Source organism: Carcharodon carcharias, chromosome 9 (genome assembly GCF_017639515.1).
Source record: "Carcharodon carcharias isolate sCarCar2 chromosome 9, sCarCar2.pri, whole genome shotgun sequence".
Lineage (NCBI taxonomy): Eukaryota > Metazoa > Chordata > Chondrichthyes > Lamniformes > Lamnidae > Carcharodon > Carcharodon carcharias.
Genome location: NC_054475.1, coordinates 143342962 through 143366613, shown reverse-complemented (window position 1 = coordinate 143366613; position 23652 = coordinate 143342962). Strand labels below are relative to the sequence as shown.

At 43.9% G+C, this 23652-nt stretch overlaps 1 protein-coding gene across 2 annotated transcripts in view; it reads right to left on the bottom strand.

The window, feature by feature from the left end:
- Window positions 1–1128: 1128 nt before the first annotated feature.
- The window catches only part of LOC121282275 (gap junction alpha-3 protein-like), a 46348-nt gene continuing 23824 nt past the window's right edge, over window positions 1129–23652 (bottom strand). Inside the window, exon 2 of one of the 2 annotated variants that reach the window (XM_041195922.1) lies at window positions 1129–2504. In XM_041195922.1, the coding sequence (XP_041051856.1) occupies window positions 1412–2488 (1077 nt within the window). In that variant the 5' untranslated portion in view covers window positions 2489–2504 and the 3' untranslated portion in view covers window positions 1129–1411. Of the gene's footprint in view, window positions 2505–7262; window positions 7288–23652 lie in introns of those variants that run through there. The other variant, XR_005944033.1, reaches the window with a different exon arrangement.

Genomic DNA, 23652 nt, shown 5'->3' with positions numbered 1-23652 from the left:
TAGAACAATATCTTGCTAACAGACTAGGAATTGAAAGTTATGGTTTGGTGTGAAATTACAGTACTTACATGGTAGATATCCATTAAGGTCACGAGAAAAGTTAAGGACTTCTTCATTCCAGCATAAGTGAATGTTTAATGGTGTGATCAGTCTTAATTACTGCCAACTAACCTTCCTGGCCCAGTGAATTAATTTTTACAAATGTGGAGACCCATTCCTTCAGATTTTTATAATTGTTGGAGACTTAAAATTAAAAAAATGTATTTTCAAAGTATTATTCTTTCAGTCTCTTATTTATCTCTCTCTTAATCCTATTTTCATTTCCTGCTCTTTATTTTGCTTTCTAACTGACACTTCTGAGTTTAGTCTTTGTGTGCCTCTGATTGTTTACAGGGTTGCAGCGGTTTAGGAAGGCAGCTCACCACCACCTTCTCAAGGGCAATTAGGGATGGACAATAAATGCTGGCCCAGCCAGTGGCACCCACATCCCATGAATGAATAGAAAAAGATGCACAGCTGTTGGTCTTGTTCACACAAATCCCAGATCCACTGGAGAGAGCGCTATAGCAAAATAGCTTTCTAAACACCACAAGTACCAGTGCAAATTCCCACAGAAAGTCAATGGGCAAACTTAAGTGTAATGAATGTTTGTGCTGACCACAATATCTGGCCCAATAGGATGAGAATTTAAAGAGGGAAGCAATCCAGGTAAGTGAAGGAAGGTAACTACCAAAAAGGGATGATTATTGGATCAAATGGCCTTTGCTGTTCTCGAAAATTTTCATGATTTATGCATCAAAGAGGAACAATCTTCATTAAAAATATTTAGCAGGTCATTTTGCTTGTCTATCAATGTATGATATGATCATACCAATCATGCCAAAATGTGGCAGCACATTGTGATTTCATCGTAATGAATTCCAGTTTGCCTGCTCAAACAGAAAGTAAGTTTTGTTTCCCAAACCTTTTTTGATGAAGAGAAAAACCCTATAAACCTTCCAGGATTCAGAGGATTTTTAAATAAAACTTAAGCTTAGTCCTTTAAGCTCACACGGACTCAAAATTCTTCTTCATGAAATTTGGGAGAAGATCTGATTTTTCCACTTATAAAATCATGGGAACGAGGGATTTCTGAAAATACAATTTCATTAAAAGGGGAATTTTGCTCCTTAAGTCATAGCCTCTGGAGTCTTTTTTGATGTAGGAGGCAAATGACATTAACAATATATATAAATCAAACAGAACTGAAACCTTATTCTGGTGTTGACAGTGAGCAAATTATTTTAACAACTTTGCCATGTTGGTCAATTTGTCTTTTTGACATTTTTCTCACCACAATTTTTGGGTCTTTTTTTTAAGGTCCTAGTGGAATGATTTTAGTAAACAGCTTGTCACTTCAGCAGCCAGAAACTTAGATTGCAAGATCATCTGATCTGGTCCGATTGCTCTGTTTGCTCGTGTCACTATTCCTCCTCTTGTCAGTCACAGAAACATGGCTGTTGGGTAGTGCGCTTGTCTCCTCCTGATTCCCCTGCTTGTCATCCATCATGGCAAAATTGTCTTGGTTTTGTTTTATTGCCATATTGCCGTTGTAAGGATGGCACACAGAGTTTGTTTTTGTCAGTGGGGAGACATTGAAGCCTGACTCTATCTTGTATAGCTGCGACCCACTGTGATTGGCAAAGTAATGGTAACTTGGGGCGCAGGGCTCCGACCTCTCAATTGGGAGCGCCCCATTCTGCTTACAGGTGGACTTTGAGACTTGGTTGTCCTTCTCACTCTTTCTAAATTTCTTGAGTCCTAGATGAAATATTTCAATTAGGTTCAAAAGTAGTGAAAGGCAAGCCATAAGCAGCATGAATATAATGAAAACCGTTTTCTCAGTCGGACGGGAGATGTAACAGTCAACGGTGTTAGGGCATGGCAGGTAGCTACACTTGTAAAGAGGTTTGAGCTCAAAGCCATATAGATAGTACTGTGCCAATATGAAGCCAACTTCAAAAAGGGTTTTAAAAATAATGTTAAACACATAAGTGCGTAGAAGAGCTCCTTGCATTCTAATTTTGCCCTGATCATTCAGCAAGGGGCATTTGATGTCCTTGGCATTCTGTGTCAATGCCTCCTTGTCTCCAGGTTGATGCCTGCTCAGCTTCTCTTTATCCCTCTGCTTCTGTTTCTCCTCCATCCGCACCAGGTGGAAGATGTGGCCCAGATAGACCAGCGTGGGGGTGGACACAAAGATGATCTGCAGCACCCAGAAGCGGATGTGGGAGATGGGGAAGATCCTGTCGTAGCAGACATTCTGACAGCCGGGCTGTTTGGTGTCGCAGGAAAAGAAGACCTGCTCATCTCCCCAGACCTTCTCGGTGGCAGTCCCCAGCACCAGAATACGGAAAATGAACAGAGACGTTAACCACACCTTTCCTACCACGGTGGAGTGCTGCTGGGCACTTTCCAACAGGTTCCCCAAGATACTCCAGTCTCCCATTCTTTCCTGCTTTTAGCTAAACAGGGAAAATGACAAGGGGTGGGTGGTGGAATGGAGAGAAAAGAAAAGTCAGTATGTTTGGTATTACATCTCAGTTTCCTTAGATTACAATATTTCTCATGATCCCTGTGTATATAGCTCCCATCTCAAATGGAGGTAAATTAAAGCCTCTGAACAGCACACAAGATACAAATTTATCAATTCTAAATGGTTCTAATGAAAGATCCTTGACCTACAACATTAGACAGACATCAGACATCAGAACGGTTAAATCCTGACGTTGGACAATTTTTTGGGTGGCCAGCATGCTCAGGTGGAGGTGGGTCTCTGAAAAAAATTACACTGTAATTAGTTTACCTCCTTTCTGTGATTACAATTTGAACCAAAATAGTTGGATTTATTCAATGTACAGAACAAGCAATTTGAAAACACTATAAATACGGGAGAAATAAGAAAAGCTTAAAATAATCAAGAACACAGTAAAAGATGTAGCAAAGCAATATCCTAGTCCAGCTTGGAATGCATATGTTTCAGGACATTCTCAGTAACGCCCAAACTCATTCCACAAAATGGACACAAGGTGGATTAGTGCTCTGTACCTAGAAACATAGAAAATAGGAGTAGATCAGTCGGCCCTTCGAGCCTGCTCCACCATTCAATATGATCGTGACTGATCCTCTATCTCAATGCCATACTCCCATGCTCTCCCCATACCCCTTGACGCTTTTAGAGTCTAGAAATCTATTTCCTTCTTAAATATATTCAGCGACTTGGCTTCCACAGCCTTCTGTGGTAGAGAATTCCATAGGTTCACCACCCTCTTGAGTGAAGAAGTTTCTTCTCATCTCAGTCCTAAATGGCTTACCCCATATTCTAAGATGGTGACCCCTTGTTCTCGGCTCCCCCAGCCAGAGGAAATATCATCCCTGCATCCAGTCTGTCCAGCCCCGCCAGAATTTTATATGTTTCAATGAGATCCCCTCTCATTCTTCTAAACCCTTGAGAATACAAGCTTAGTCTGCCCAATCTCTCCTCATATGACAATCCTGCCATCCCAGGAATCAGTCTGGTGAACTTTTGCTGCTCTCTTTCTATGGCAAGTATATCCTTTCTTAGGTAAGGAGACCAAAACTGTACACAATACTCCAGGTGTGGTCTCACCAATGCCCTGTACAGCTGCAGTAAGACATTCTTGCTCCTGTACTCAAGACCTCTCGCAATGAAGGTCAACATACCATTTGCCTTCTTAACTGCTTGCTGCACCTGCTTTGAGTGATTGGTGTACAAGGACACCCAGGTCCCTTTGTACATCAACATTTCCCAATCTATCACCATTTACATAATACTTTGCCATTCTGTTTTTCCTAACGCAGTGGATAACTTCACACTTATCCACGTTATACTGCATCTGCCATGTATTTGCCCACTCACTCAACCTGTCTAATTTGCCTTGAAGTATCTTAACACCCTCCCCATCACACACATTCCCACCAAATTTTGTGTCATCAGCAAACTTGGAAATGTTGCATTTGGCTCTCTCATCCAAATCATTGATATGATCCCTGCACCACCCCACTAATCACCAGCTGCCATTCCAAAAAAGGCCCATGTATTCCTATTCTGTTTCCTGTCTGCTAACCAATTCTCAAACCATGCCAATATATTACCCCAAATCCCATGTGTTTTAATTTTACACACTAACCTCTTAGGTGGGACTTAATCAAAAGCCTTCTGAAAATCCAAATACACCACATCCACTCATTCTACCTTATCTATACTGCTAGTTACGTCCTCAAAAAACTCCAGTTGGTTTGTCAAGCATGATTTCCCTTTCATAAATCCATGTTTGTCTAATCCTGTTGATATTTTCTAAGTGTCCTGTTATCACATCATTTATAATGGATCTAGCATTTTCCCCACTTTTGATGTTAGGCTAACCAGTCTGTAATTCATTGCTTTCTCCCTCCCTCCTTTTTTAAATTCTGTGTTATGTGGAACAGTCCCAGAAGACTGGAGGGTGGCAAGTGTAACCCCATTGTTTTTTTAAATTCAGTCATGGGATGAGGACTTGGCTGGCTGGGCCAGGATTTATTGCCCATCACTAGTTGCCCTTGAGAAGGTGGACAAGAAGCTGCCTTCTTGAACTGCTGCAGTCCACCTGGTGTAGGTACACCCACAGTGCTGTTAGGAAGGGAATTCTCGGATTTTGACCCTTCACTGTCGCTGTGTTAAGATCCTGGAACTCCCTCCCTAACAGCACTGTGGGTGTACCAACATCACATCGACTGCAGCGGTTCAAGAAGGCAGCTCACCACCACCTTCTCAAGGGCAACTAATGATGGGCAATAAATCCTGGCCCAGACAGCAAAGCCCACATCCCATGAATGAATTTTAAAAAAACAGTGGGGTTACACTTGCCACCCCCCAATCTGCCAGGACTATTCCAGACTCTGCAGCATTTTGGAAAATGACAAACAACACACCTACTATTTTCATGACCACCTTCTTTAATACCCTGGGATGTAGATGTTCGGGCCCTGAGGATTTATCGGCTTTCAGTCTCATTAATTTCTCCAGCACTATTGTTTTAGTAATACTAATTTCCTTCAATTTCTCCTTCTCACTAGACCTAATTTAACATGGTGATTTGCAAACTTTTCTTCTATATTATTATACGGTGCTGTGGGTCACTTAGTTTAGTTGGCTAGATCGTGGTGCAGAATGACACCAACAGCACAGGTTCAATAAGATAAAAGCAAAATACTGCAGATGCTGGAAATCTGAAATAAAAACAGAAAATGTTGGTAAAACTCAGCAGATCTGACAGGATTTGTGGAGAGAGAAACAGAGTTAATGTTTCGAGTCTGCACCACCCTGAAGAAGTCGTGTGGACTCGAAACCTTAACTTTGTTTCTCTCTCCACAGATGCTGTCAGACCCACTGAGTTGTACCAGCATTTTATGTTTTTATTAGCACAGGTTGAATCCCTGTACCAGCTGTGGTAGTTCATGAAGGGCTGCTTCCTTGCCTTACCTTGTGCTTAATGCAGAGTGGTGCCCCTCAAGCTATATACCCACTTGTCTGCCTCTAACAGAGAGAGATGTCTATGGCCCCTAGTGGACTGTGGATAATTACCTACACATTAATTACCTATTACATGGTAGAGAGGAAAATTTCAGCTCCGAATTTGTTTACAATTGCACACATCTAAGCCTGTCTATACTGTGTATAAATGCAACTGAATTTGGATAGATGCAAAGAGTAGCTTTTGCCAAATTATTTTTTGTTGAAAAGCACTCTTCACTGAAAAGCTTTAAACATAGGTAAATAAAATGATAGAATTTCAAACATTAAAGTACAAAAGGTCATGTAAACACTGGAGCTGCAATCACAGAAACTGGTGGAGATAAACATAGGACAGCAACAAGATACAGCCTCTGGTGTGGAGAGATAGCAGACGTTATCCAAACCAGATGACAGCAAAATTCATTCCAGTGGTAATCAGAGAAAGCCATCTTAAATGTTTGGGAGCAGAGACACAGCAATCAGGTAAATAGGCTGAAAATAATCATTTATTACCTTCCGTGCCAATGTTTGGTTATCTTCATATTTTTGGTTGGAATATTAAAGCTGACACAAAGAATTGAATTATTATTCTTAGACATGAGGGGTCTCAATTTTACTTTATGATGTGATTATAATTCACTGGCAGTTACAGAAAAAGCCTATGAGAACCAGATGCTCATGAAACCTGCCAACATGGGACTCAATGCAAGAGCCCCTCAGAAATCTTGACCTTTAGTGCTATGATACATATGAACATACGATTTAGGAGCAGGAGTAGGCCATTCAGTCCCTCAAGCCTGCTCCACCATTTGCTAAGATTATGGCTGATCTGATTGTGGCTTCACATTCCTGTCTACCCCCATACCCTTTGACTCCCTTGTCTATCAAGAATCTATCTAACTCAGCCTTAAAAATATTCAATGATTCTGTTGTATGATGTACCTTTGTAATGTAAAGGTGCTTAGCAAAGCATCCCCCATGGTATGATGCATAGAGCCACATGGTAATAGACTGAGAGAACAGTCTAGAAAGAACACTCTGGAACCAGCCTGCATGGAGGTAACAGCACCATGCATGACAGTAACCTGGGGATCTGTAAATAGTTAAAGATTAACAATAAATGGTTCATGTTTAAATATACAAGTCTTAAGATTTCATCATTGAGACCTCTAAAGAACCCATAATACAACATGATGGCAGTGGTGGGATATCAGTGCTATTAGCATAGTATAACACGGTTGGCAGTATTGGGAGCTCCTAAAAGATATCACATCAGCAGTAATCTGAAAGATGGCAGCATTTTAAACAATGAACCCAGAACAATATCTCAAGGTATGAAAAATTGAAAGCAGCTGAAGCTGCACTTGTCAGGCATGCACCCAAGAAGAAAACTTGAAGAAACAATTGCAGAAGCTTTGCTACAGTTTTAGAAGTTGAGAAATCCACCAGAGTGAGTGGAAATTTATTCCAAGACCAAGCGACACAGCGTAAAGAGAGAAAAAAACTTGGTCAGGTCACGAAGACGTGTGAGCAAGAATACAAAAACTTCAAGACCCTGAGTGATGCAGAGTTAAAACATTTAGTTAGATCACAAGACAATAAACAAAAACTACAAAAATTGCAAAACCTGAGTGACTCAGTTCACGAGATGGTGGGCAAAAATACAAAAAAAGTAGCTGTACTTACATTTTAGATGAGATGGCTGTCCCAAGGGTTCAGCATCCAGAGAGCAGCTGAAAGAGAGCCGCAAGTAAAAAACAAAGGTTTAAAAAAAACTGTAAAAACTGGCTGGCAGGGTCAAAAGTTTAAGCAGAACCTGCAGATTAAAAAAAAAGACCTGCGAATTTTAAGAACAAAATGCCGTTGTCTTAAGTTTAAAAAAAAAGGACCCCAATTGGAACACGAGCCCACCAAAACTCCCACTGTGTGGGACGTACAAAAAGCCATTCAGGAATAAATCAGCCAGAAAAGAAATGCTCCTACCTTAAAAGCTTAAAACAGTTTAAAAAAGCAGAAGGCCCACAATTGCCAGGGAGTCTGCAAAAATCGAGAAAAATGTAAGAAAGGTGCACAGAGAAATCAATAGCTGCAGAAACAACTTGAGAGGAAAAAAACAGTTACTGCACTGACAGCTCTTAAAGCAGTAATGACATTTAAAGCAGTAGCTACAAAACAAAAAAAACAGTCATGTCGAAAAATTAGAAGAGCCACATGTATTTGTGTTATGGTAAGGGCTAATCCATGCCAAAGAGTGGGATTCTTGGAGAAGACAAATATTTAGTGTACAGGAGAAGCACAGGATTAAATAAGGAATCAGAAGAAGCACAAGTTGATAAGTTTTTATTTGTCTTTGGTTCATTTGCTGGTGAAGTACGCCACAGCCAATCTATAAATCAATTCTCAACAGCACTTCATGAGATATTAAAAGGTTTTGACAGATATGTTGAACTCCAAATTGTGGAGAGCGCAGACCCTAGAAGAAGGAGTAACACTTCCCCAATAATGTGCCAAGGGCAACAAGAGACCCCAGAAAGAGGACAACTCCCAACAATGCACTAAGGGTAACAAGAGACCCCAGAGAGAGGCAACTCCCAATAAAGTGCCAAGAGCAACAAGAGACCCCAGAAATAAGGCAACTCCAAACAAAACACCAAGGGCAACAAGAGAAGCCAGAAAGAAGGCAACTCCTAATAAAGTACTGAGGGCAACAAGAGACCCCAGAGAGAAGGCAACTGCCAATAAAGTGCCAAGGGCAACAAGATACCCTAGAAAGAGGACAACTCCCAATAAAGCGCCGAAGGCAACAAAAGATCCCAGAGGGAGAGCCAGAGAATGCTGTAGAATGTGAGGTAACTCAAAAGAAGCAAAATGTGCAAAAAGTAAATGAAGCTGTTCTACAGGACAATGTTTGCATCAGAACTGAACTGGAAGATTTAAAGCACAAGATTCAGAGTATATACCTTTGAAAATGCACAATAAACTGAAGTCTTCAATGAACCAAACTGTTCAAGATCTGAACAAACAAATTTCAGAGATGACGCCAAGGTATCAGGAGGAGGTAACGGACCTCAATTCAACAGTTGGCAAATAAAGCAAGGGCTAAAAAAACTCAACCAGATGTACAGCCAGGCAAAACAGCAGGCAGAAAAGGCATGCAAAGGAGTTGCGACCCTGAAGGACTCCTTAAAGAATCAATATGTATCCATGGAAAAACATGAGGAGGTTAAAAAGTACGTTGAATATTACTTCAGAAAAAGCTGTGTTGGAACTATCAATAGCAATGAAATGTTGCACTGAAGCCCAGAGTGAGTTGGCAAGAAGTCAACAAGAAAATTAATACTTGAATGAACAGCTGAATGTTCCTCAAGATCAAATGCAAAAGGAAGGTGTGACCATTCAGCAACATGAAGAAATGAAGACAGAATTAAACAGAAGAAATGGAAGCACAGCAGAAGAAACTCAAGGAGACTATGCTAAATTACAGGAAAACTCAAAATGAAGCAAGTGAGCTTCACAAAGAAAAGAAAAACCAGCTGAAGAACATTCACACGCTACAAAAATCCCTTAGGTCAAAGTTCATTCCTCTGGATAATTACAAAGGGAAGCAAAATGGATTTAACATCACTCTAAACAAACTGAACAACCAGTTGGCAGAGAAGGCTCAGCAATGTTCAATATTCCAGGATGAAACCGAAAGCTAAAAGAAACAGACCAAAGAGCTGAAGGGGCAGTTGAATGGGAAAAAGGAGGCATTGAAAGGAAAAGCTGTAGAACTTTCCAAGCTGCTAATGGACAATGAAGCCATGAGCAGCACATTTACAGAACTGAAACAAGTTAAGACTTCAGCCAGAGACAGATCTGGCCAACAGTGAAACCACAATGAAGGACAAGGACAAAGTTCTATTGCAGACAGAAAAAGAAAAGATAGAAACGAGGTTGGAAAATGTAAATCTGACACTGAAGCAGAAGGCACTGGAAGAAGAGAAAGCTGAGCTGAATGAATAGATTCATAAGCTTGCAAAAGGATTTCAAAATAAAACATCAAACACACATTTGGCTGAGATTGTGAAACAAATGGAAATGAAGGTTCCATTTGTGAAGCGTCAATGTTCAGCAAGAACATGGCAGATACCATGGGAAAAGAAAATTCAAGTCCACTCTAGGAATAAACAGGGTGCACAATCCCCTTCGAAGAAACGGAACAGACCCACAGTGTCTGAAAAAAGCAGATGAGCTGTTAATAAAGAGAAACCCAACTTGAAGGAGTGCAAAATGTGAATCAAATTGAGATAGCCAAGTACCAGAAACACAGAATACTATTACCATTCCTCCAAACTTGACAGACTGAGATCCAGAAGAACTGTCAATCTTCCAGACCTTCCATATTTATAAAGTCAGAGATTTGAGATGGGGGAAAAGGGATAAGAAGTAAAGATTGTACTACAAATAGTTATACTCAATTGGAAAGGAAAGTTTTCCTTGGAGAAGTAAGGGGGATAATGTACATCATAATGTAAAGGTGCTTAGCAGGGCAAGGGTTAATGTGGGACTGAGGAATAGCACCACCCATGGTATGATGTGTAGAGTCACATGGTAATAGACAGAAAACAGTCTAGAAAAAATACTCTGGAACCAGCCTGTATGGAGGTAACAGCACCATGCATGACAGCAACCTGGGATCTGTAAATAGTTAAAGATTAACAATAAACAGTTCATGTTTAAAGATACAAGTCTCAAGATCTCATCAGTACAACTGCTCCACTAGTCTCTGGGGAAGAAAATTCCAGACTAATGACCCTCTGAGAGAAAAAGCTTCTCCTCATCTCCATTTTATTTTTAAACTGTGTCCCCTAGTTCTAGTCTCTCTCACAAGGGGAAACATCCTTTCAGAACCCAGCCTATCCCGTCCCTTCAGGATCTTTTATGTTTGCATAAGATCACCTCTCATTCTTCTAAACTCCTATGGTTACAGGCCCTACCTGTCCAACCCTTCTGTATAAGATAACACTGACATCCCAGGAATCAGTCGAGTGAACATGCTCTGAAGTGCTCCTAATGCTATTATATCTTTCCTCAAGTAAGGCAACCAAAACTCTACACAGTACTCCAGATATGGCCTCACCCACACCCTGTACAATTCTGGCAAAACTTCCCTTGTTTAATATTCCATTCTCTGCACAACAAACAAGGATCAGTATTGTTCCAAGAGAAATGGTGAAATAACCTGTTAGAATCATATCACACTATGTCATAGGACTTAGGCATATGTTCACCACAGAATTCTTCACACTGAACTTCTGATCCCAAATGTGCTGTTTTGTAGATGTATTGGTGTGTACTGGGTCTTCGCCCACAGAAGAGAAGGTAAATTGCAGGGACATTGCTCTTGTAAGCCTCTTGTCAATTGATTTCAGAACAGTATTAGCAGATACCCAGGGACAGATTACCCACCTGTATTCAAATTCATGGCACAAGGAGACTCAAGACAGGGAAACCAAAACAAGTATCAAACAAAATAATTTTTTCCTTTCCAAATACAATTAAATTAAGAGAATGCATGGCTTATTAAATGTCTAGACAAACTTATCCAGTGTGTAACTGAGCATAGGGACTAGGAAGGTTCTAAATTCTATTCCTTTATATATAGTGAGCTAGCTGATCTCAACCAAATGGCAGTAAGATGATTCCAATTGATCCCAGTGTCTCTGAATGAAGAGATGGAAAAGTCATCCTGCATTCTGGTCCTGAATGCTAGTCAATGGCTCGTTCCGGAATGCAGCTGTGTGGTTCTCCAGTGAGAATAGGATCGATTTTGCTATGATCCCATTCCTCTTGCTACCATTAAATGGCAATCCAACACTCACTGCCCAAGTATCTTTATGAATAATGGCCACTTGGAACACAACCTGTATCTCTAGAATGGTAACCCATTAAGGAGAGAACAAGAAGGGAGAAAATTGGGAGAAGGATAAATATGCAGGTCCACCCTATACAGTCATCATTTTGCTATTGCAAATATCTAACAGAGGTGAATTTAAATCTTAATGTCAATTTGGAATCAAGCTCAGATTTGTACTAGAGAACGAGTTTCAATCTGTCTTCTGTGATATTTGGAGGAATGAAAAATGTTTCATATCACACAGACAAACTTCTTGATGGTTGACTATGGAATCCTTCTGGCTTCTACACATGCTTCAACAATCTGGATCCACCTGACTTCCCAAGCAAGAAATGTTTACTGCTTTCCAATCCTGACCAAATAAGCCCATAAGTTGGACTAAGGGGTACCTGCAACTAGGATTGACCTCCTTAGAAGGGATATGTATGAATCATATATTCTGAGAAAACCATTCCTAAAGACTGACCTTGAGTGAGCAGTGTCTTGGGGATTGACCACCTTATCCTCCAGACCAAGCACAGATGCTATGAATAGGGTTAGCTGGTTTATCAGCGGAATATAGAAATAAACAATATATTTAAATCAAATGGGTTTATTTAGTTTGTGATCAATGAAAGGATAAAAATTCAAAAGCTTTTTCTTTGGTCAATTACATGAAAACAGAGCAGTCCAACAATACTTGAAAGGGAATATTACCATCTCATTTAATGAGTAGATGACTGTATAAATGGATAAAGCTGTGTCCTAGTGCAGGAATCACAAAAGGCTAGTATGCAGGTACAGCAAATAATTAGGAAAGCCAATAGAATATTATAGTTTATTGCAAAGGGAGTTGAATATAAAAGTAGGGAGGTTATGCCCTAGTTTTACAGGACACTGGTGAGACCATATACTGCATACAGCATTGGTCTCTTTATTTAAGAAAGGATGTAAATGCAGTTGAAGCAGTTCAGAGAAGGTTTACTAAACTAATACCAGGAATGGGGAGATTGTTTTATGAGGAATGATTGGACAGGCTGGGCTTGTATCTGTTGGATTTAGAAGAGTAAGAGGTGACTTGATTGAACCACATGGGCCTGAATTTTACCCTTGGCGGGCGGGTGCGATCAGCGGGCCCGCGATCAGTTGGAAAATGGGCCACCGCCTATGATTGGCACTGGACCGTGATTTCACACTGGCTGGCCTTTTAAGCCCCATCCAGCATGAAACGCGTCCTCCCAATGGTCGCAAAGGAATGGGCAGTGGCCTGTCAGCTGCCTGGTCCAATGGCGACCCGGAGGGCAGTTTAAAAACGGCACAGGCAGCTCCTTGGAGGCTGCCAGGGAAGAACATATCTTCTGCGTTGTGAACACTGAAGTTATGGCATTAAATGTGGCTGGAGACGGCAGGCGGGAGGGCAGGTTGGGTGGACACTCTGCACCTCACCCCCCTAGTTTTCGGATGAGTGCCTCGCGGTCCTCCTGGAGGAGGTGGCTACCAGGAGGGACACCCTTATCCCCAGAGATGGAAGGTGGAGGCTACTGCACTTAACAAAAAGCTTGGGAGGAGGTGGCAGCACAGGTCAGCAGCTGCGATGTTGTGCAGCACACATGGATGCGGCACCACAAAACGTTTAAAGACTGCTGCGCATGAAAAGGATGAGTACCATGTTGGCATGGATCAGTATGTGGAAGTGTTAAGGTCTAGCCATCCCCCTGTTGAGCTCAGGGGTGTAAGACTCTGAGTACCAACAGTCAATGATGCCAGAGCTGGCCAAAGGGGTGAGCCCTAGCTGCTTGGACTGAGTGCCTTGCAGCTGAAGGGCCACGACTCGGGTGTGCCCTGCAAGGTGCTCCTCAGGTGGCCAGGCTGAAATAGCGCTTCAGATAGAGAGTGGACTAATCCGTGCTCCCCTATCCTTTCAGGAGAAGATGACCCATGACAACATTGAAAAGTCATGGACAGGTGGAGGGCCCCTCAGACCTCTTAATCCTATCCAGATTTGAGCAGGACGCCTTGGAGCTGGAGAGCCACCAACTACCTCGGTCAACTGGCAGCGGAAAGGCTGGGGTGTCAGACAAAGGTAAGCGTGCCGAGCACAGAGGTGAGAATTTCGGATGGTACAAACAATCTTGTGTAGTCTCATCATTGAGCCTCAAAACTGGAGTCTCCATTGATCATTGAAAGATGATGGCACCATGATGCAGATCTCCATTGTCTCACCAGAGCACCTGGCATGCACAGTGACAGTGTGATGGTTTAAACTAAAGACATGTTGTTGTTCTCCCCTAGAATCACCAGCACACACCCAATCGCAGGACCCCAAAGAGCCACCCCTGACGCCAGAGGACCACCAGGCTGTACATGCACCTGCGTCACACCTGCTCTCTGAACCAGGCCCCAGCGTAGATATCAGATCTCAGTGGGCATTAAATCCTCAGCTAGAATATGGGAGCACTGTGGTGAGGGCACTTCACACTCTCTTGAGGAGCAGGCGGAGGCTGAGTCTGCCCAGGGTGCTGGCAGTCGGAGGACTGCTGGAGACCAGGACAATGCTGAATCAAAGGCAGATGATGAGCCTCTGGAGTCGTCCAATAGGTGGCAGGTGCTGGACATCCAGCAGGATGTGCAGGAGGATGTAGTGGAGATCCATGAGGGTATGCATGCCATGGTCTCTGTTGTGGAGGAGTCCATACCAAGCATGAGCACTGTGTTGACCCTCATGGCGGAGCACACTACTTCCTCCATTAAGAGGGTGGCGACTCTCATGGAGAGGCAGCCCCAGGGACAAAATCTGGAGTTCCTGGGGTTGCACTTGGACCTGCAAGCCCTCACACAGACGATGACCTTAGATGGTCATTGCCAGTGTGGGAGATGGATGAGGCACCCAGTATCCCAGGTAGGTGCCCGTCCTACAATAGTGAGCAGGAGGTCCAGAGCATCCTCACGTTGGCGCACGAGCTGCTTGTCATCTCTGTGGGCTTCTTTCAGGGCGCTCTGGATGACATCAGCAGCTCATCCGCCTCTCTGCCAGTGAACGTTGAATCCGATGAAGCTGCGATGACTGAGAAGATTGCTGCCATGGCACTGGCTGCTCCCTCCCAGGCAGGGCTAGCACATGCTCCACTGGTCAGAGGATGACCTCCAAGGTCATCAAGGCTAACAAGAGGCTAGAATCAGCAGGCTATCTCCAAAGCCTGTGCCAATGTGGGGGCGTGGTGGGGGGGCACCAAGACATAGCACTCGTAAGTTAAAGGCACTATAAGCACAAGAGGGACTGTTCATGGGTGATCTTCAGTTGTATCATTTTTGTTTATGTTTTCTGGTCTGGGAATTAAGACCAGAGAAGGCAATGTAAATTTTTTGGATTGTCAAAATAAGATCAATTTTGTTCTTGACCTAATGGCCCGAATATGCTTCAACTTTGTATTTTTTTTGGTGCACAATATGTAATGCTGGACGTGAGTGGCTCTAAACTTTGTTGCACAGACACTGAGTGGACTTTGGGGCCAAATGAAAGTCATTCCAGACATCCTGGATGGGGCGGCAGCCCTGGCATGAGGTGGAAACAGATCTTTGGTAGCCTAGCTGAAGGAGCGTTGGATCAAGGGGACCCTGCTCTCCAGCCTTCCTGAAGAATACAGAGGACTGCCTCCACACCCTCAGCATTCTCCTCACCATGCTCCTCTTCTGACTCACCTCTGTGGCTTGTGGAGCTGTGTCAAGATCCCCTCTCTCCTGTGGGTCTCCCCTTGCCAGTGCCAGATTGTGGAGAGGGCAGAATGCAACCACTATCAGTGACACCCAGTCAGCTGGCTATTGTAGTGCTCTGTCTGAATGGCTCAGGCATCAGAAGGGCATCTTCAGAAGACCTATAGCCCTATCTACCACCGCCTTGTAGAGGCATGACTCCTATGTAACGCTGCTCTGCCTTTGTTCTTGGGTGGCGGAGAGGCGTCATAAGCCACGGTTTCAATGATAGCCCTCGTCACCCAGCTGCCATCCATCCAGTTAGTTGGAGCATTGAATAGCCTCGGCATCTGGGAATGTCTCAGGATTGTCACAGTGACCCTCAACTTCTTTGCCTCCAGCTCTTTCCAGGGATCAGGGGGGTCTTTGTGGAGTCTCCCAATCAGCTGTCCACAGTTGCGTCAAACTGGTGACAGAAGCTCCGTTCAGGCGGGTAATGACATTTATTCAGCATGATGGGAGCTGCCAAGGTACCGTGCACAGACTAACAGAATCTGCGCCCTGTGGTCACACACTATCTGGATGTTAAGCAAATGGAATCCCTCCCTGTTGACAAAGGCTGACCCGTTGGCACCATGATGGCCACACATGCAGTCGATTGCACCTGGATACAGGGAAAACCCAGCAACTACCGCAAAACCTCTGGCTCACTCAGCCTGGCTGGCCTTGTCCATATGGAAATGAATAAATGTCATTACCCGCCTGAACGGAGCTTCTGTCACCAGTTTGACGCAACTGTGGAGAGCTGATTGGGAGACTCCACAAAGACCCCCCTGATCCCTGGAAAGAGCTGGAGGCAAAGAAGTTGAGGGTCACTGTGACCTTCAGAGCCACTAGCATGGGGTGTCCACCCATACAGTCAGAGGTGATATCAGGCTCAATCATCTGACAAATGGAGTTCACATCCTCCCTGTAGAGTCGGGGCCTCCTTTGGCATTGCACCTCTGACATATTGAGGTAGCTGCATCACTGCCTGTAAACCCTGGCAGCAGGTTAGTGGCATCTTCTGTGGCCCCTTCTGTCTTGGACTACCTGCTGGCCCTCCTCCCCTTGTGCCTGCACCTCTCCCCCCACAGGTCACTCCCCTGGAAGCTGCATTGGGGGACCTGGTCTCCTCTCCCTTCTGCTCCTCTCTTCCTCCTCAGAGGAGGTGCCACCAGTGGAGACCTCAATCCTCATTACCAGGGTAACAATGACATTTATTCACCTGGAAGGTTCCACACGGTCAAAGTCCTCTGGGGGCCTTGGAGACACCAGTGAGTCCTGAAATGAAGCCTAGAAATGCTAAAACTGAAGCTCAGAACAGAGATGAAGCTGTCATGTTCAAATAAGCGACCAGCAGCAAACTATCTCCCAAACTCCTCATTAGTCACACTGGCAATGCTGCTGAACCTCTTTACCCCATCCTTGGATGAGGTTTTGCAAAATATGGGCTGCCCGCCCCTCCATTTTGCCTGTGCGATGAGTGTGAAATCGCACGGGCAACGTAAAGTCGGTTTCAATGGCCTTAAGTGGCCTCCTAATTGATTGCGGATATGGCTTTGACTCCTGCGCATGCCCACTGACCTGAAGATTATGCGCGTGCAGGATGGCGTCGGGAGGCTCAGACGACGCCTTCTCACCCTATTTTACACCTGATCAGGTTGGGCGTGTGCCCACCCGCAAGGCGTAAAATTCTGGATAAGATCCTGAGGGGTCTTAACAGGATGTGGAGAGAATGTTTTCTCTTGTGGGAGAATCAAGAACAAGAGGTTAGTGTTTAAAAACAAGGGGTCTCTCATTTAAGACAGAGATAAGCAGAAATTTTTTCTCTTGGAGAGTAGTGAGTCTTTGTAACTCCCTTCCTCAAAAGGTATGGAGCAGAGTGTTTGAATATTTTCAAGGCAGAGGTAGATAGATTCTGGGTAATTAAGGGGATGAAAGGATATCTGGGGTAGGCAGGAGGTTACAGCCAGATCAACCATGATCTTATTGCATGGTGGAGCAAGCTCAAGGGCTGAGTGGCCTACCTCTGCTTCTAACTCGTATGTTTGTATGTATATTCATATTTTAAGATAAACAGAACACATGAAGTCCAGCTCATAACACAGTGAAGAATAGGATTATGTCTAACTGAAAATGGTCAACTATCAGAAAGGAAAGAGGACCTGTGGGAGATAAAAACCAGCGGCAGAGAGGGAGGCCCAGCACACGCAGAGCAGACCTGCGTGAGAAGGGGAGAGGCAGCGGGAGATAAAAACTGGTGGCAGAGAGTTCCTTCAACCTGTTTCTGCCTGTCAGAGCTGAAGTGTGACGTCAAAGGAAAACAGGTAGGTGATTGGTGGGTACCTCTTCCCTGTCTCTTTTGATTGGTCAAGTGGTTGAAATCAGGAGACGTTATTACAGCTGAAGAGTACGGTTAAGAAATTCACTTTTAAAATATTTAACATCCAAATTAATTAATCAAATAGAATAGAGATGGCTGGGCAGGCAATGTGTTGCTGTTGTAGTATGTGGGAGCTGGTGTGATCCACGGTGACCACATCTCCAGCAAATGTTGGCTGCTCGAGGAACTTTGGCTCAGAGTTGATGAGCTGGAGTCCGAGCTGCGGACACTGCAACACATCAGGGAGGGGAGGAGTTACCAGGACACTGTGTTCCTAGAGACAGTCATACCCCTTAGGTTAATTACATCAAATTTGGACCATGGTCAGGGACAAGAAGTTGTGACTGCGAGTGAGGCAGGTATGGGGAACCAGAGTTTAGCTTTGCAGGAGCCTCAGCCAGTGCCCTTGTCCAATAGGTATGAGATTCTTGCTCCCAGTGCGGATGAGGGCACAGACTGCAGGGAGGATGAGCAAACTGACCACAGCACCGTGATTCAGAGCGCCATTCAAGTTGAGGGGAGAAAAGAGAAATGTCCTAATAGTGGATAACATAGTTAGGGAAATAGATACGGTTCTCTGCAGCTGTATTGCCTACATGGTGCCAACGTTAAGGAAGTCTCTTCTGGGCTGGAGAGGAACATGAAGTGGGAGGGGAAGGATCCAGTTGTTGTGGTCCAAGTAAGTACCAACGTAGGTACAACTAGGAAAGAGGTTCTGCTGAGGGACTATGAGCAGCTTGGAGCTAAATTAAAAAGCAGAACCACAAAGGTAATAATCTCCAGATTATTACCTGAGCCATGACCAGGAGAGGGACAGCTGACATCATTGCCTTTACTGTGTTTCAGGAGGTTACAGCCGAGCTGGCTGGGAGGACAATAATCGCTCCTGTAGGGAAGGGGAGATCGGCCTCTCCCAGCAACATGCTAGGGATCACAGCTCTATCACCTCATCAAATCCTAACATTCACTGAGTCATGTGCAGTCTTATCTAGCTCATGCTTATTAGCTGAAACTCTATTTTCTAGGCACCAGCAGATCGAGGCCCACAAGTCAGTCCAGCACCAGTCCGAGCCCCCAGACCACTCCCGAAAAGGTAGCTCTGGAAGAACCATCATGGCTCTCACACATGCCCTCCATGAGAGACACTCACATTGGTGGGGCACAGCTGTAGATTAAGCTTGGGCTCACTTTCTGGGGACCACGTCACTGACACATTCCCGCAGCAGTCAGAGGCAGGGGCAGCCTCGGAGGGCACTCGGAGGGCTGCTGGAGACCAGCCACCTGCTCAGTCCAAGTCAGATGGTGAATCTCTGGAAGCGGCCACCAACTCAATGCTAGGGATGCAACGACATCCGGCAGCAGAACATCAGGCAGAGATTCGACAGTTAATCAGCAGACTAGAATGACTGATGGAGGATTCTGTCCACATTCTGTCTGATGTCTTGGCTGTGACATGCGAGCACCTTGCGGTCACCATGGGAAGGCTGGCGACCACCACGGAGACCTCGGTACAGCAGATCTTGCTGGATTTACGCTCGGCCCTGCAATCCATGGCCACATACCCTGGTGGGCGCCATCAAGATGTAGACGACATGGGGAAGAGACACCTTGATCTCCCTCCAGTTGCACCATCTCCCGCAGGAATCAGGACAGGGCCCTCAGGCACCCATAGGGAGGATGAGTGTCAGCCAGACACCCCAGGAGGGCCCTCCTCTCGGTACACTCCAAGGGTGTGCAGCCGCTCACAGCCCCCTCTGTTTGTGGCTCCGCCTCTGCTGTGGATGTCGGTGCTGCACCCAGGCATAGCGGTAGAGTTAGGAAAGTTAAGAAAAATTGATGTCGCTTTTGGGTCACTGGTGTGCTAGACATGTAAAGAAATTGCACTTTTGTGAATACATTTGATGGTTAAGCGAATGTTTTGGGCAACTGAAGGTGTTGCGGTTTTGTTCTTTGGAATCCTCTTATTTCAAGGTTTAACCATCCTCCCACTCAGTGAGAGTGCCCCACTGTGAGATTCACATTCTGTGATGTCAACTTCAGTTGAACAATCTCTGCACCCTTCTTTGATGTCAGGGAGATGTGTTTAAATCATTATTTGAAGGTGTGTGATGTAAGCGTTTCTGACCCTTCTTCCTCAAGGAACACCATTGAGTGACAGCATATCATCAGCTTTGATATTCTAGTGGCATTTGTGTCTCATCAGTGGTAGTGGCAGAAGAAAAAACATGCATGGGAGGTGGAGATTCTTAGGCATGCCCACATTTTAGTCGCAGCAGGCATTAGATGGCGACGAAGGCTTCAAGTCTTCTCTCACATTGCTCTTATTCCTAAGTGGACTCTCAGTTCCCAGAGTGAGTTCATTCACAGGGCACTGCGGACCAAAGCAACATTCATGGCCTGGCAATTCATGAGGTCAGAGTGTGAAAGTATGAATATAGGACTAGTTCTTGCTGCAAGTGGGTGGACATCCCCTGAGGTGAAAGAGAATAGCATTGAAGGCTCAGAGAGATGTGGTCATATTCCCTCACTTAACTTTACTCTTCTTGGAACCTGTCAGTGATTAATGTATCTCTCATGTCTATCTTCCTCCATTGCATGATAGCACCCAAATTGACCCTCAGCAGTGTCCTGCGGTTCCTGGACCTCCAGGTCTTCATCCTCCGATGAGCTCTTGTCCTCCTCCAGTTCATCCTCTGGCAGGGGTTCACCTCTTTGCATAGCCAGGTTGTGAAGGGCGCAACACACTGTGAAGATATGGGAAACCCTGTCAGGCATGTATTGCAGTGAGCCACCTGAGAGGTCCAAACATCTGAAACACATCTTCTGAAGCCCTATGGTCTGCTCTATAAGGGAGCATGTGGTCCTGTGAGCAGCATTGTACCTCTCCTCAGAAGGACTTGGACGATGCACTGGTGTCATCAGCCAGGGTTTCAGTGGGTACCTCTTATCCCCAAACCATCCCTGCAGACATAATGGCCACTCAAAAATCTCAGGCACCTCGGAGTGACTCAGGACGTAGGAGTCATGGGAACTTCCAGGGCGCCGTGCACAAACATGCAGAATGTGCTGCTGGTGATCACACACCAGTTGCACATTAATTGAATGATAGCCCTTGCAGTTTATAAACATTATGGTCTGCTGCCATGGAGCCCGTATTGCCACATGGGTACAGTCTATTGTACCCTGCAATCTTGGGAAACCTGAGATGATAGTGAAGCAATGAATCTTGCAGCTTCGCTATCTTCGTCCAGAGCAAAGCTGACATAATGATGAGCCTTCCTGTAAAGGGCACCTGTGGCCTCCCTTATGCATTGATGTGTTGCAGACTGAGAGTTGCCACACAGGTCCCCTGTTGATCCTTGGAAAGAACCGGAGACCAAGAAATTGAGTGTTGATGGATTCTCTGTTCCTGCCTGCCACAAAACCCGCTGTGGGCAGCCCCTCCCCAACCCCGCTAAAGTTCTCTGAACATACAGATAAAAGTAGAGATAAAAACAAAAAACTGCGGATGCTGGAAATCCAAAACAAAAACAGAATCACCTGCAAAAACTCAGCAGGTCTGGCAGCATCGGCGGAGAAGAAAAGAGTTGACGTTTCGAGTCCTCATGACCCTTCAACAGAACTTGGACTCAAAACGTCAACTCTTTTCTTCTCCGCCGATGCTGCCAGACCTGCTGAGCTTTTCCAGGTAATTCTGTTTTTGTACAGATAAAAGTACTTGCCTTAATGAGGTAGTTTAATGTAAATGTGAAAATGTTTGCTCACGTTCTGTTGAATGTTAGTCACAAATGCCATGGCATAAGAGAATATGGATTAACTCTATGGTCCCTAAGTTTCTTAGCTTTGCCACTGTGGGAGGTACTGAGCAATGAGAATCTTTATTAGGCTGCCTTTGTATACTCCCGGTGACTGATGACTCAACCCTTTTCCCTATGCAGCAGATACAATCACTAATGATGGTGGCAAGGGACAGTTTGGCCATTTGCTCTTACTGCTACTAAGTTAGTAAATGTTGGGCTGAGACCAGTTATAGATCTCTAAGTCCATTCAAGATGTTCATGTGAACCAAAAACGGGGACAAAAACATTTAAGAATATATCTGGATTTCCAGATTTCCAGATATAATATTCAACTTCAGCTCTTAATATAACTCATTCCATCCAATCTGTAATTCTCTATGTGATGCTTCCCAATCTAAATGTTGATCCCTGTATAATTCCTTCCAGTTCATTCTCTATGAAACTCACTCCAATCCATCTGTTATTTTCTGTATCATTCATTCTAACCCGACTGCTATCCTCTATGAAATATGTTCCAACTCTGTTGTAATTTTCTGTATCGAATACTCAAGCTTATCTATGTATCTCACTCCACCTCAACCATTTTCTCTGTGCAACAAACTTGATCCAATGTTAGACTTAAATGTCAATGTATATTTGTGCATGGTTGCTATGCCATAAAGTCTGTTGCTGAAATTGGAATGTTATTTCATGTCATTTGACTGGTTGAAGGGATAACAACAGGTAATGACATTAAGCTTTGAGTCTAAGGTACCACATTAGAAGAAAAGGCCTGTGATAGGTGCTTTGACTATTACTATAAGGCCGCTGTTATATGTTTTCAAATTCTAATGTATTACTAGTTCTGGCTCTTTAATCATTAGAATTTTCTTCATAATCGTTGTGTGAATTGTTAGAAATATATTTTAAAGGCTAGTGTCTTCAAAGAACTATATTTGGTAATTTTTTATTCCAGTTCTGGGAAAAGAGTTGAGTCAGATGAGTCATGTGTCATTATGGTACTTTAATGTGACAACTATAAGACCCATACACGGAAGGCAAAAAAATCAATTACAGACTAAATGTTCGCATGAAAGCAAGTTATTTGCAACAAAGAACAGATTATGAGGTTAGCAATCACAAGGACCATCATGACTCAGTCACAATGTTCCACTTCCAGCATTCAGACCTCTTTATCATTTAATCATCACAAACACAGCATTCATCTCTTTTTATAACACTAGACATCTCTTCTGTTAACATTTCCCTTCTTCTCCTCCTGTGTGTAAAAGACAGTGTGTGACATTGAAAGGGGACTGATTAACTCTATCCACTTCCAGTAATTTTCATCTGATCTTTGGTGTGAATATCATTTCTCTATTAGCTACAAGATTTATTAGATCGGACATTTCCATGCCAGTATTATTGGATGAATGGTCACTGTTTTTATGTGTCTAATTTGTCCATGCAGGTGTTAACTCCCTATTTTAAAATGGGTTAACATTTATGCTTAAATAGTAGACAGAGGGATTATGAAGGCATTAAGCATTCATCAACTAATTTCGGAGCAGTAATTGCTGGGCTATTATCATAAAGTTGGATTTGCCCAACATTTTTTTCAACCTCATTATGTCTTCTCACTAGCTGAATTAATCACAGGTGGCATAGGTTGGCATGGACAGAGAGTGTGAGGAGGCGAGGGCTGGATGCTTTAATCATTTTTTTAACACCTTCAACAAAGTGCTTGGGCACAGAGGCAGGCCTTCCATCCAGCCTGCCTCCATGCCCAGCAGCCTGTGCACTTGTTCTAACTTCCAATCCAGCCCAATCACCAGGAATGAAAATCCGACCTTCCAGGCTTCTTTTTCTCAGGGCGGGGTCGCAGACCCAAGTAATGTCCCATCTGGGCCTTAGCTCCCTGACCTAAGCCATTAATATATATTGCAAATAGCCGAGGCCCAAGTATTGATCCTTATGACACCTATCTTGTTACAGCCTGCCAGCCCAAAAATATTCCATTTATTCCTCATCTCCATTTTCTGTCCATTAATCAATTCTCAATCCATGCTAATATATTACCCCCAATCCGTGGGATATAATTTGGCGCAATAACCTCTTGTATGGCATCTTACTGCATGCTTTTTAAAAATCCAAATAAACTACATTCAGTGGTTCCCCCTTATCCATGTTGCAAGTTTCACCCTCAAAAAACTCTAACAGATTTTCTAAATACATTTTCCATTTCATAAATCACATTGACTCTTCTTAATCATTTTATGATTCTCTAAATTAGCTTGCTGGCATGTTCCTAAAAATAGATTCTAGC